Source organism: Panulirus ornatus, chromosome 7 (assembly GCF_036320965.1).
Source record: "Panulirus ornatus isolate Po-2019 chromosome 7, ASM3632096v1, whole genome shotgun sequence".
In the NCBI taxonomy this organism is placed as follows: domain Eukaryota; kingdom Metazoa; phylum Arthropoda; class Malacostraca; order Decapoda; family Palinuridae; genus Panulirus; species Panulirus ornatus.
In genome coordinates, this window is record NC_092230.1 from 48,687,861 (window position 1) to 48,702,093 (window position 14,233).

Consider the following 14,233-nt stretch of genomic DNA (forward strand, 5'->3'; position numbering starts at 1 on the left):
TATGGATAAAAATGCATATTAAGATAATACCGGATAACATCATAGTTTCTGAGCCCCACTGCAAACTAGAAGCAGACGCATTTGGCTCAAAGATGAGGCTACACTGTAACCCTTTTTGTATGGTAAAATTTCAACTACATGGATAAAGGTTTTGAGACATGTCACTGGTTCACCCTGTTTAGGTTCACGCAGCAGAATCTTTCCTACAATCAAAACATATTTCTATTACATCACAGCCATTTTTTCCTCATCCATATGCCATATGCTATAATACAATATGCCCATGCTAATGCCTTTTGAATTCTGCTTTCTATTCTCCTCACACCCCACAGTTCTTTGACTCCAATATCCTGTTGATTATATCACACACACAAACACACAAAACAAATAAAAAATTCCTTTTCCCAGTTCATGACTACAAGAGTAAAAACTTCTAATTCTCCTGGATTGTCTCTAAGTACACGTAATGTATACACAGATACACAAAGCTTTTTTACTTCCTTCATGCCCAGAAAATGTAGGCTTTGTAGGATTCAGTGTCCTACAACATAAGAAATTCCATGGGGAATATTGAGTTAGGATCATTCCCACTCTCAAAAAATTGGTGAGGAAGCTCTCTTTCACTCAAACCTCATATTTTATTGGAGCCTTTGTTCAAATAATGGGAGTCATTCTCAGATAACTAGTGACTGCCATCAGGCTGAAGTCACCAACCCAACCACTCCTAAGCATCCAGAGCTCACAAAACACAAATTGCAATATCAACCCAAGGTAGTCACACATGGTACAGAGAAGAGGTTTAATGAGAAAGGGAGGGAAGACTGGAAGGGGCAAGACAGAAAGGAAAAATTGCCTGCATGACACCAACTCAAAGCCAAAAGGTTTTTCAACATTAAAAACTCATGCCTCTCTCCTCCATAGCATGTCCCACAAGCATACCTCCAAATCAGACCAACAATAAAATCAAATACTTTCACTGGTGAATCAGAAGTGTACTGGAATCAGACTTTCTAGGAGGAGGAGTAGTCTCCACAGCCACACAAGTTAAATCCACCACATTTTAACTAGGGTACCAACTTTCATGACTGCTAAAGGTCCATTTTCTTGGTTTCCACTTGCACAACGTTTCTGAGGAAGACTAAATCAGAGCCCACCTTCCTAACATCATGCACTCCAGCATAAAGCCCAGTTTGAGCCAACACGACTTGTTTCTTGATCTACAGAGATATTTCTCACTGAATAGGGTTTCAAGTCTCCATGATACACAAAAAATCATTCTTTCAGTAATCTCTAGAGGTTTCCAAAAGGTCTCTAGAAAATTCAACTGGGTATGGCATAATATTCTCTCAATAAAACTTCCAAGAGGGAATGAAAATGGGACTACCATAGTTCTATATTTGCCAAAAAACTAGACTTACCATGCCCATCACAAGACTCAGGGTGCTGACACTCAGGCTATTCTCAGTTATAAAACTCTTTGTATGTACAATGGTAAGCTCAATAGGAAGATGTTAGCTAGTCCAGGGTTTTGGCATGGAAGAGTAACAACATCTATGCATAATGCTTTAAAAATGCTCTGTCTCACAAGACTAACCTTACATTTTTTTGCAAATCCTTTATGTTATCTAATACATCATAGCTTTTCTTCCCTACCTCTGGGTAATATTACTTTATAACAAATATGACAATGTGAAGATGAGTATACTTCAAGAGGGTGTATGAGGATACTCACCACCAGTAATGTAATGGTGCCCTGCAGGCTAGTAGTATGCAGTGACCAAGTGGTAGGTCTGGAGGTACTCAACACCAGTGTGATGTTTCTCTCAACCTTCTTACCATTACCAGTACTAGAGTCCCCATTACTCCCTTCACTGTTGCCCACCACTGCCAAGACCAGGCTCCCATTGCTGTTGCTGCTGCCATCAACCTCAATGATGTGGATGTCTCTGTGAAATTGAAACAGATTTAACAGTAGATCTGCAACATAACATGATATTCTCCTCATTAATACAAGTTTCTGTAAACCTATCTTTTGGGAACTAAGAAATAGATAGGCAAAAATTGTGACAAGATTATTATGAGTGGAAGAATATGAACAGTTCATCGATTCTGATACAGTATTTTCATATTCCAAAGACTGATATAGCTATTATATATTATACAATTTTCTTATCTGTCATTACTTGAAATCATTAAACATTTTCATTATGGGAAAAAAACAAAATATGGATATTTTCACAATCCATATTCATTATATCCCATTTCTGTATAACCCCTGAATATTGTGTCTTCTAGTGGAGATTTCTCATCTGACTCTAATGCAAATATAATCATGCATAAGTCATTTGGGGTTAACTTTTTTCACTTTTAATATATTTCAGTGTTTAAAAGATAAAATACAAATACTGTTAATGGACTGAACCAGGGCATGTGAAGCAGCTGGGATGCCATGGAGAGATCTGTGAGGCCTGGTCATAAATAGGGGGCTGTGGTTTCAGTACATTACACATGACAGATAAAGTATGAGAAAATGCACAGCCTTTCTTTGTCTGTTCCTGGGGCTTTCTTGCTAACTTGGCAAATAGCAGACTAGTGTAAAAAAAAAAGGGAGAAAAATACTTCTCTATTTAGCTCTTGTCTCTCATGTTGAGAACAGGATCAACATTCTCATGCAGTCTTTTATTCTACACACTCATATTCTTGGGTTTAACATTCTTTATTCAGAGAAAACTTGCATTAATAAAGCAGAATATTACCTTCAGATGAGTGGAGAGTCATTTCTAAGTGGCCCTCCTCTTTTTCAATCCTTTTTCTATCAAGTCAGAGGACTTGACAAAGCAGAAGCTATTCTTTCAAGAGTTATTAGCTCAAGTTAGGCCAATAAAGGCTGAGGAGGTTGAGTCTAGAAAACTCTTAAGTGATGTACATAGTTTTCATATTTTAATATTTTCCTAGTTTTTGTGGGTTAACCAACCAGGACATCCACCCTGGTTTAAAGTTCAACTTTATGAAGAAGGAAATCTAGGCTGTGTTGAAACCTTTAAAATATAGTGGCTTAAGAAATACATGATCAACTCAAACTTAGTGCACACAGAGAGTGTATGGCTACAAAAACAATAACATTGTGACCTTAAAACAGTAAATGGTAAATGCTATGCACGAGCCTGCCTTCAGGAAAATCTTGTAGGGCCTCATAGGAACATATGTACCAAGGCATTTAATATAATCTTGTATACACTCCAAAACTCCTTAATTCTACCTTACAACCCTTTTACAACTCCATCATCATGGGATAACGAATGCATTTCTATTCAAATCTTTCAATACATTTCATCAGTCAAATCTTCACTACTATTTTGTCACAGTCAAAACTTCTCTCAACAGATGAACAATGCAAACAAAGTAAAGTGATACATACTTTTCTTCCTTGCTAAGCTACCACACAATGTACAGATACTTATGACAAATGCTCAACTCTTTATATGAAATTACTATTAAAGCATTTGGCTGTATTCATAAAAAAGAAAGCTTTCGACAAGCAACATACATTCCAAAGATATTCTAAAATCCTTTCAAACATTATCATGCTTTTGCATATTATCATTACAAACCACAGACACTATCTATTTCCATATCTAAAATTCCTGGAAGTAGGATTATTCTATAAACAAAGAATAAGATAACTGACCTGTCATTTTCCCCAAGCATATTATGGTGGTAGCAACCTGAGATTGGTTGTTCCTGTGAGATGAAGCAGTCTGCCACTGGACTGTTATCCTTTACCTCTGTGTTACAGCCTTCGCCAGACTCCACATCTGTGCAAAGAGTAATTCATCAACAAAAACAGAATATCAGGCATCAGGAACTTCTGTTAATAAATTCTAATTTTCTTGAACTACAAGTGCAGTGTGTCACCTGAAAGATTTCTGAAAGATTTCTGGTGGACTGATGGGGTAAAGCTAAAGCAAATAATATGCAAGGAATGTGGCAGGATAGGTCATGGAAGGATGGATGGGTAGAGAGCACTAAGACAAAGTACTAGGACATGGAAACTTGGGTGAAGATGGATGGACAATAGAATAAGGTTGGTGATAGAAGAGGAAAAGACATTTAAAAGATGGGCAAATATGTGTAGGGGATTATGATGATAAAGAAAGGATGGGTAAAAATTGGAAAGTATAGTTACAAGAATAAGAAAATGCGTGAAAGATAAGATCTATGGCTGGATGGCATGAAGGATGGTTGGAGAATATGAAAATCAACATAAAATTCATCCTGACACGATGTCTTTTTAATATTCTTCTAGCCCTGCTCCTTGTCTTGGCCTCTAGTTTCTCTCGCACCACATCTCATGAAGAACTGCTCATTGTCAATACTGCCTAACTGAATCAAAAATACCTATGACAATGTAATGATGTTCACAGCATCTTCAATATCATACATCTTTCACTACCCCCTGATACAGATTTATCCTCTCTCTATACCAATGAGGAGTTGGTGGAGTGTACTAGGACACTGAGGTAATATCCCTTGATGGTGGTAAAATCCTGATCTATGGGATTAGACATGGAGGTATTGTTTTAGGGAGGTACCCCTCCCTAACATTTGGGTTTCTGTAATTAAGCTGATGAGGATGGCCCTGTGCATTGTCAAGAAACAGCAATGCCTTATTAGATCAACTGTCATTAGTGCAATAGTGCCTAGCTGAGTCTGCCTAGCTGCTGTAAATTATTTTGCCTTGGCTTATGAGCCCCTGTTTGCCTGGTTTATGCAATGCTGAAGGTCCTAAACTGCTTTCCCAACTGTCTAAGAATAACACTTAATTAGCTTATTGCCTTATTGACTGATACCAATTTCCTTTATTTCATTTACTGTTACACTCCTCAACAGAACTTTTCAAATGAACTTCTCACTTTACGTCAGTAACTCACATTATCTTCTACCTGAATATTGTTTACATATACAATAATCTACAATTAATTCAACTGAACTTTTTATAAATTTCTGTATGCTGTCAACTTTCATTATTTCATCACCTAGCTTATTTCATTAATCCCCTACGGTACTCTGATACTACATAAGCACTTCTTTATATCTTTCCTATTAATCTATGCCAATTTTTTGCTAAGATTTCTACTTGCTCTTTCTTTGCATACTTCAAAGAACTGCTCACTGTCCACAGAAACTAAACTGATAAAGAAACATGAATTTCATGATCAAATCTTCCCTCATCTTTGTTGATATTCTCTACATCTTTTCTATTAGAATTTCATGCTTCTGTTAAGTGAGGTGACCAAACCAGTCCAACATAATCTAATTCTGGTCTAATGTAAGATGCAAACAGCTTAAATGAACATTCTATCCTTGTATAGCACATAAAAGCAATTCCAATTTTAATCAATATCCAGTTTGCCTCTTTGACAATTCAATTGACATTGTGTTCTAGTAATATCAGAGTTTGATGTCTACTCCTATATTTGCCTATGTTGATTCAAGTACATTATCAGGCATATTTCAATCATATAAAGACCTTCTTTAGTTGTCCCATCTTTATTACTTTGCAAACGCTTGAGATGAACTCCATCAACATGTACTAAACCAACACTGTCTAGTAATATCAACTTTCTTTCATTGTGTCCTATCTTTATTACTACACAACTGCTTGGGCTGAACTTCATCAACCACAATTCAACCAACTCTGAACCCTGTTGAGATCCCTTAGTAAGTTTAAATGATTTCTTATTTCCCTAATGATTTAAGCTTCATCCAAAGACATTTTGGTATGAATCCATTCCTTCTGGCCACTCATTATATAGATCAAGAATAGTAAGTACTCTAAGATCAAGCCCTGCAACATTAGTATTTCCAACCCACTTCGAAATGGCTCTTTAAACATGTATCCTCAACTGCCTTCTACTAGGATAATTTACTATTCACTGAAGGAGTACTTCTCCTATGCCTGCCTGAAAATCTTGCTTCTTTACCAACCTCCTGTGAAGGACAGTCTCAGATGTCTTCTGGAATTCCATGAGTACACAATCTGTGCATCAATATCATGTCTAAAACAGAGCTTGCTGTTTCATAGATATGTAAGAGGTTTCTTACCCATGACTTTTTGTGTGGGTACAATACGCTTATATGTGTATCAAACTTCTCCTAACAATGTAACTAATGAGTACAATAGAACCAAATAAATCATATCTTAAAGACAAAAGCTAAAAAAAAATTATTCTCTAATCATGTAAGGCTTTCAGATCATTCCTTTCATGAAAACATGTTGTATACAGTATGGTGAGTGAGTGATATGAGAACTAATGGCATGTTAGAAGTGACTGCAAACAGGTGTAAACAAGTGAATCAAGGCATCACCATGTGGAAGCTGTAGGAAAATGGTGTTGGCTTGAGGGACGTGGGTGTAGGAGGTCACAAAACCAAATTTGCGCTCCACACTAGGAATGAGGTTCTCTTCAGGGAGGTGTGGCTGATGTGCCACACTGTACTGCAGATTACTGCCTCGCACTTCATCCTCACCACTCACCTGTACACAAAAGGGTGAATTTTAAACCTGTATCCAAAATTCATGCAACATATACACAATAAGGAATACTGTTCTAACCCAAATAGAAGACTAAACAATAATGACTTCATCAAGCATCAGTTTTTAAGTATACAATCTGATATTATATTAATGTGTATATTACAACTTCTGAACAAAACTACAGTTGAGAGAGGTTATGAAACTTTCCCCACAAAAGACAGTCATTACTAACATGATTATCTAGTGGTTTGCAAAGTCTTCACAGCATCAATATGTTTATTGTGAGATCCTTCAGTAGAGAAACAAAGAACAAATTCTGTTGTTCTTGATAAAGCAAGTTTGAATAGTACAGTATTCTAATGAAAGCAATTTATCCTGTACTGCACTGCAGACCTTAATAATGTACTGCTAAATGAAAAGGAGGTACACCTTTTACTTCAAAATTAGTCCAGTATTTCAAAAACTATTTCACTATATCCAGCCAAATCTAACTTCAGAACTACTTTATCCAATTCACTATATCCAGCCAAATCTAACTTCAGAACTACTTTACTAAGTCCAGCTAAATCTAACCTAACTAATCATCTTGCTTAGATATAGTTTTATGAAGTTCAGATAAAATTCTAAATTCAGTTAGCCATTCCATAATTTTCTTTGTCAATACAGATATATAATTTACTTTACCAAAGTTCATCAAGCATAATCTCATTCATAACAAGCTGACTGAGCTGGCAAGGAGAGGATGTGTTAGTAATAACAACATATTTTCAGGTTCCATGCAGTATATATCTTTAATAAGAAATACTCAAGTTTAGATTTAAGAGCAAAGGCAGGATAATGACCCTTATTACAGGCAAACTGAAACTACCACTCACCAGTATGACTGTTTTTGGTGCAGGTCACTACTCAAAGTCAAATACTGGTTTGCAAATTCCAATACATATAATTCACCATGGTCAACAAGAAGACTCTCAACAATGACAAATCGCAACATTTTTTAAAAGGATCATTGACTACGCATGATCTCTATGGATGATGCCTGACAAGGAGTGACTAATCAATCAATGAATAAGTATTTGACACACAAAGGAGGTTGATACACCAGACTATAAGACACTGACCACAAAGTGTGGTTGACCATAAACGAAAAATCACAAAAACCAGAAAAGACAAACCACAAAAATCACCAAAAGGAGAACATTCAAGAAAATAAGAAAAGTCACTCACTGGAATAGTGACTCTATGTAAATGTCTTCATAGAATGAAGAATTACCAAAAATATAACTCTAGACAGTCAGTAGGAAGATGACTCATGAACATGATCAGAAGGAAGAAGACTCATCAAGATAAGTAAATTGATGAATCATAAAAATGGTCAGTAGGATAACTAATCACAAGTGTCAGCATAATGATGACTCACGAAGATGGTCACCAAGATGATGCTTTATACATGGTTAGCTGGAAATTGAACTCATGAAGACTGTCAGTAGAAGAGAACTCATCAAAAAGATTAGCTGAATGATTATTTACTTAGACAATCAGCAGGAACATGATTCATCACGCTCACCAGCAGGATTATGGTTCATCAAGATGGTCATCAAGAATATGATTCACCAAGGTGGTCTGCATGAACATGGTTTATCAATATAGTTAGAATGAACATGGTTCATCAAGATAGCCATCTGGAACATTACTAATCAAGACAGTCAGCAGCATGGTAATTCACCACAATAATCAGCAGGATGATGACTCTTCAAGATTAACAGCAAAAGAATGACTCACCAAAGACAGCAGGACTGATGATAATTCAAGATAGTCAGCAGGACGGTGAGTGACCAGGAACAAAGGAACACCACAAACTGATTGATAAGGAAGTAAATTCACCAGGAAAAGAGACTTTCATTCAATCACAGTACTTAACAAAAGGCACACAGGCTTGACAAAAGGCAGAGTTAATACAAGAGATCAGGTAATCACTCAACACTGAGCACTAAGGTAGTACCTTAACATGAAGACTGACTGACTATTATTCTGGCTCAACATCAAATCTAAGATAGACTTAACATGAAAACTAACAAAATGACTTCACAAAGACTGACGGACTAAGGTAATGATTTAACATGAATACTGACTGAGCGATGTCTTAATGTGCAAAAAGAGAAGTTAATAACTCTACATAACTTCATAAGAAAAGTTTAGACCAGGAGGAAGACGGAACCATAAAAAACTCATCATGAACATAACAAGGCAAGAGTGACTTAGGAAGACTCACTAAGAATGTGAGCCACAGGGAACTGACTTGCTGTAAAAAGAACAGAGCAGAAAGTAGTTTAACAGGAACTTGACAGAATGGAGAATTACTCATAAAGAAAAGAGTATTCAACAATTATTCACCAAGACTTAAAATGACTCACCATAAGTGAATAAAAAAAATTATTGAATAGTAGTAGAAAATCACCAAAAATGGTATGACTGGCTCAAGAAGATAACAGTGTGGGAAAGATGAGTGTTGCATAAAGTGAAACTCACCAGAAAGGTGTGGGTGGCGTTAGTGTTAGTGGTGGCAGTGATGGTGAAGCGGACAGGAGCATCACCCCTGGAAGAGTGCAGCACCAGCACCACCTTGGAAAGGGCACTACTTCCTTGCTGCCCTATCAGCACCTCCACTGCACCACCCTCTGGGCGATCCACATGTAGTATGTGCACCTGGCTCACAAGTGGTGTGTGGGCATCATCTGATGGAGGTGTGATGGCTGTGGCTGTCAGAGAATGTGGAAACATACAGCCTGGGCACTCAGTGTGGCTCTCTACCACAGGCCGGACATACTGTGTCTTGAGGGGTGTCTCCACCACACACAACTCTCCATTCTGACCACCTGCCGAGACAACCATCGTTGCTATTAGTATTGTCCTATGCTCTCCTACATCACATTTACACTAAACCAACAGACTCAATCTAATTACACACTCACACTACATCACCACACTCGCACTACACTGGGATTCATTGGGTGAAATGGCTGGGGTCACTGTGTGACATGGGATCAAATTATGAGACTGAAGTCATAAAAGGTCAGGACTAGAGTAAAATGTGATATAACTTGGGTTGTGGTATAACATGAGTTACAGCGTGACATGACTGGGATTGCAGTTTGCTATACATGGGATTGTAGAATGGCAGAGTGAGGGTCGTAAAGTTACATGACTGGGGGTTGTAGAGTAATATGACTGGGAGGTACGGTGAGACATGACTGGGAGTCATAGTGTGACATGAATGGGGGTTTGCATTGTGACATGACTAGGGGTTGTACACTGCCCTTCCAAGATATGATGGTGTTTGTTTTTGTTTGTCTTCTGCAGTATTCTTTTAAATTCCTTCATGCCCTCACCAAGTGTGCATCCCCATACTGAAGTAGGCAATGATGTTCATCATTAAAATGCATTGTAGTTATCAGTAGCCAACTGAAAGACTCATTTCAAATCTGTTTGTTCTTTCTCAGAGTCTCCTACATGTGAACTTTGCAGTCATTCTGGTGTTATGTTTATAACGTATTCAATCAGTCAGTCATGTCCTGGTTGTATGATCCATGTCCTACCCATTCCTGTTCTTAATGTGCCCATGGTACATGTTGCACTTGATTTGCATTTTACACATGGAGATATATTTTTATAGCTTTTCTTAATGTCACTATAGTGTGTTTGCTACATGTGAAGCCTCCTTTTGTAGTCACCTTAAACTACACTTGAGTTTTGCCACTTGGGAGTCATCCCAACTGTGTTGCAGACAATGTATACTTTAATCTTCCCACATTTCATATCCTTGTTACTGAAAGTGAATTTGCTGAATTCAGCTCCACAAAGGGGCATGTTATGTTTAGTATCCATACATGTTTTCATCTGAGGTTTTGATGTGAGTCAGACTTCTGAGACCGTGATGGCATATATTAAGATCACAACAATGGTGAAGAGCAAATCTGTTGTATTATTATCAATGGCTGTTCTCAGTCTCTGCTGACTAAGAGGGAACTTGTCATACAGTATTCATAGTTATTCAACAGTTCCACTGAATACAACATAAAATCACTGGGTCCTAATGAGGTTGTTTGTGATAGAGGAAGAGAACACAAATTCAAAGACTAATATGGTTAGGGTAGAAAGACATACAAATAGACAGACATACATATTTTTCAGTGGAAGTCCTGTGAAATTATTGTATAGCTCAGGAAAAGCAAATAACATCAGCTGTGGATATGAAGCAAAATATTTATCAAGTCTATGCTTAAAAAAAAGGTACTTCACCTCATTCAAGGTAAAACATTTACCCACAAGTTTACAACTATTACCATGAGTAATATCAAATGAATCTATCTCTAAGTAGCTCATCAGCTCATCAAAACCTTTAACAATTTTGAATAGCTGTATTAGGCCACCTCTTAACCTTCTGTCTTCTCAGCAATACAGATATAGTTCATTTAGGTGGCTCTTATATACACATGTATATGCATACACGTCCACACATACACATATATGTAACTATACATTTTAACGTTTCCCATTTTAGAAAGTTAAAACAAGGAGGGGAGGATTTCTGGCCCCCCGCTCCCGTCCCCTCTAGTCGCTTTCTACGACACGCGAGGAATACGTGGGAAGTATTCTTTCACCCCTATCCCCAGGGATAATGCCCTGGTTCAATCCATTGACAGCATGTCGACCCTGGTATACCACATTGTTCCAATTCACTCTATTCCTTGCATGCCTTTCACCCTCCTGTATGTTCTGGCCCGAATCGCTAAAAATCTTTTTCACACCATCCTTCCATCTCCAATTTGGTCTCCCACTTCTTGTTCCCTCCACCTCTGACACATATATCCTCTTTGTCAATCTTTCCTCACTCATTCTCTCCATGGGACCAAACCATTTCAATACACCCTCTTCTGCTCTCTCAACCACACTCTTTTTATTACCACACATCTCTCTTACCCTTTCATTACTTACTCAATCAAACCACCTCACACCACATATTGTCCTCAAACATCTCATTTCAAAACATCCACCCTCCTCCACACAATCCTATCTATAGCCCACATCTCGTAACCATATAACATTGTTGGAACCACTATTCCTTCAAGCATACCGATTTTTGCTTTCCGAGATAACGTTCTCGTCTTCCACACATTCTTCAACGCTCCCAGAATCTTCGCCCCCTCCCATATATATATATATAAATATATATATATATATATATATGGAGGAAGAGACGTATATAAAAGCTATCTTACATACATTCAGACGTAGGTGTTACTATGGTGTAGAGGTGTTGGGGCAAGGCCCACCAAGGTACAGTATATATAGCAGGAACCTCACCTCACTCTGGCCACCAAGTCAACACACCCTAAAAAGGACGCAAGAAAAGGCTATCTATATAGTGTATGTAGTGAGTGGTGGCTGGTGGCAGGACTGTGGCGGGTGTCACTGGTGGGTGGCTGTATGTAAGAGGGTGGTGTTGATAGTTGCTGGTGTCAGTAGTAACTGGTGGCAGCAGAGTGGTATCTTGACATCTGTACCACTGATCCCAACATTTGGTACATCAGTGTTTGTTACTTTGGCATTCCCAACCATAGGGTGTGGCCAGTCCCAGGTGTGGGGTGTGGCCAGTCCCAGGTGTGGTGTGAAGCCAGTCCTAGGTGTATTGTGTGGGTAGACCCAGGTGTGGTGTGTGGCCAGTCCCAGGTGTGGTGTTTGGCCAGTCCCAGGTGTGATGTGTGGCCAGTCCCGGGTGTGGTGTGTGGCCAGTCCCGGGTATGGTGTGTGGCCAGTCCCAGGTGTGGTGTGCAGTCAGTTCCGGGTGTGGTGTGTGGCCAGTCCCAGGTGTGGCGTGCAGTCAGTCCCAGGTGTGGTGTGTGGCCAGTACCAGGTGTGGTGTGCAGTTAGTCCCAGTTGTGGTATGTGGCCAGTTCCAGGTGTGGTGTACAGTCAGTCCCAGGTGTGGTGTGTGGCCAGTCCCAGGTGTGGTGTGTGGCCAGTCCCGGGTGTGGTGTGAGGCCAGTCCCGGGTGTGGTGTGTGGCCAGTCCCGGGTGTGGGGTGTGGCCAGTCCCGGGCATGAGGTGTGGCCGGTCCTAGGTGTGGTGTGTGGCCAGTCCCAGGTGTGGTGTGTGGCCAGTTCCAGGTGTGGGGTGTGGCCAGTCCCAGGTGTGGTGTGTGGCTATGTATGGGTCATGATCTTGCATAGCATCACAGTGGTCAGGGCGGCCAGTGTGCCCAGCAGCTGGCCGCCCTAAACCACAATGAGGCATGTGTGTGGCTGGCTGACCCTCGGAATCCCTGGCTCATGTTTATGGTGGGCCGGCTGTGTCCCCCCCCCCCCCACCATATGAGGCCGCATGATTCACCACCTCAACCCCCACCATAGACCCTACCCCACCCCGACGACACATACTACTGCTACCACGTTATACTGGGACGAGACCTTACTGGTACGAGAGACCTTATTGGTACCAGGTTATACTGGGACGAGACCTTACAGTTACCAGGTCATACTGGGACGAGAGGGCTACGCGTTGTGCTTGCCTTGTACCCTGGTAGGTTGGCTCAGGTAAAACACCTGACATGTTGACAAGTATGGCCTGCAACCGTCGGACAAGTGACCCACACACACAGTACCAGGTACCTGTCCAGACAGCAACACCTGAGGCACAGTCCTCTCCTGTCCTGGTTCGACACCCCTCACCCAAGAGGTTTGTGTGTGTGTGTGTGTGTGTGTGTGTGTGTGATGTCTTTACTCTTATGTATGTACACACACACACCCTAGCCTAAGCCATATACCCATTCCCTGGCCAGATCCGAGGTGGGTGAGGAGGAACATCCGAGTTGGGTTTGGGTCCACTGCTACGTCCAGGATTCGAACCCAAGCGAGTCGGACCCCAGGCTGGCCCGTGCTGACGTATGGTCAGTAACGATGACCACTTATGTCCTGTGGTCGTTTTGTTGTTAAATCTGTCAACAAGTTGTTAACTGCCCATGTTATCAAGCGAGTATAAAACTGACATGTGATGAGTTCACCCCTAACTCTTCTGTCCTCCATGATGGACCAAATGAAGGTTTCTCATTCTTCCCCGTGGTTCAGTTAGCCTGCCTCTGCCTCCATCCTTGATATCCTCCACACTTCCCACAAGCTTTCTGCTCCTTGACACAGAGAAGGTTCCTCTGACACGTGACCATTCTTCCCGCCCACCACTTAACAATGCTCCCTCTTACTCCAGCCTGAAGACCCAGCTTTAGAAATCTCTTGTGTGGGACAGCGTCAAATGCTTTATAGCAGTCCACATACAGACAATCGGCCCAGCCTTTCCTCCTGTCTGCCACAGAGGTCATTCTCTCGTGGAAATCTAAGAGGTTCGTTACACATGACCCTCTTCCCAAGAAACCATGTTGTTTCATTCTTCGGCAGTTTCTCCTCTACACAAATCCATCCACTTACTTTCAAATGATCTTAATTGGTAATTGACACATCACACTCGTTAGGTAGGCCGGGACGAGGCTCCGCAACTCTTCCCACTCTCCTTTCTTAAACTGGGGCACGATGCTTGCCCGCTGCCACTCCCTTCGCAAAGTCAATTTTTCCAGCGACATCTTTAACAAGATGTGAAGTGGTTTCTCAAGGTTACCTGTACATAGTTTCAGCACATATGGAGTAA

The 14,233-nt window shown here is 40.3% G+C and overlaps 1 protein-coding gene across 1 annotated transcript in view; it reads right to left on the reverse strand.

Annotated features, from left to right (window-relative positions):
* LOC139749626 (transforming growth factor beta receptor type 3-like) overlaps positions 1-14,233 on the reverse strand; it is a 141,621-nt gene that overhangs the window by 49,880 nt on the left and 77,508 nt on the right. Inside the window, exons 3-6 of the mRNA XM_071663762.1 lie at positions 9,068-9,414; positions 6,370-6,538; positions 3,689-3,815; positions 1,733-1,946 (exon numbers count right to left, since the gene is read on the reverse strand). Of these exons, the coding sequence (XP_071519863.1) occupies positions 1,733-1,946; positions 3,689-3,815; positions 6,370-6,538; positions 9,068-9,414 (857 nt within the window). The remainder of the gene's footprint in view (positions 1-1,732; positions 1,947-3,688; positions 3,816-6,369; positions 6,539-9,067; positions 9,415-14,233) is intronic.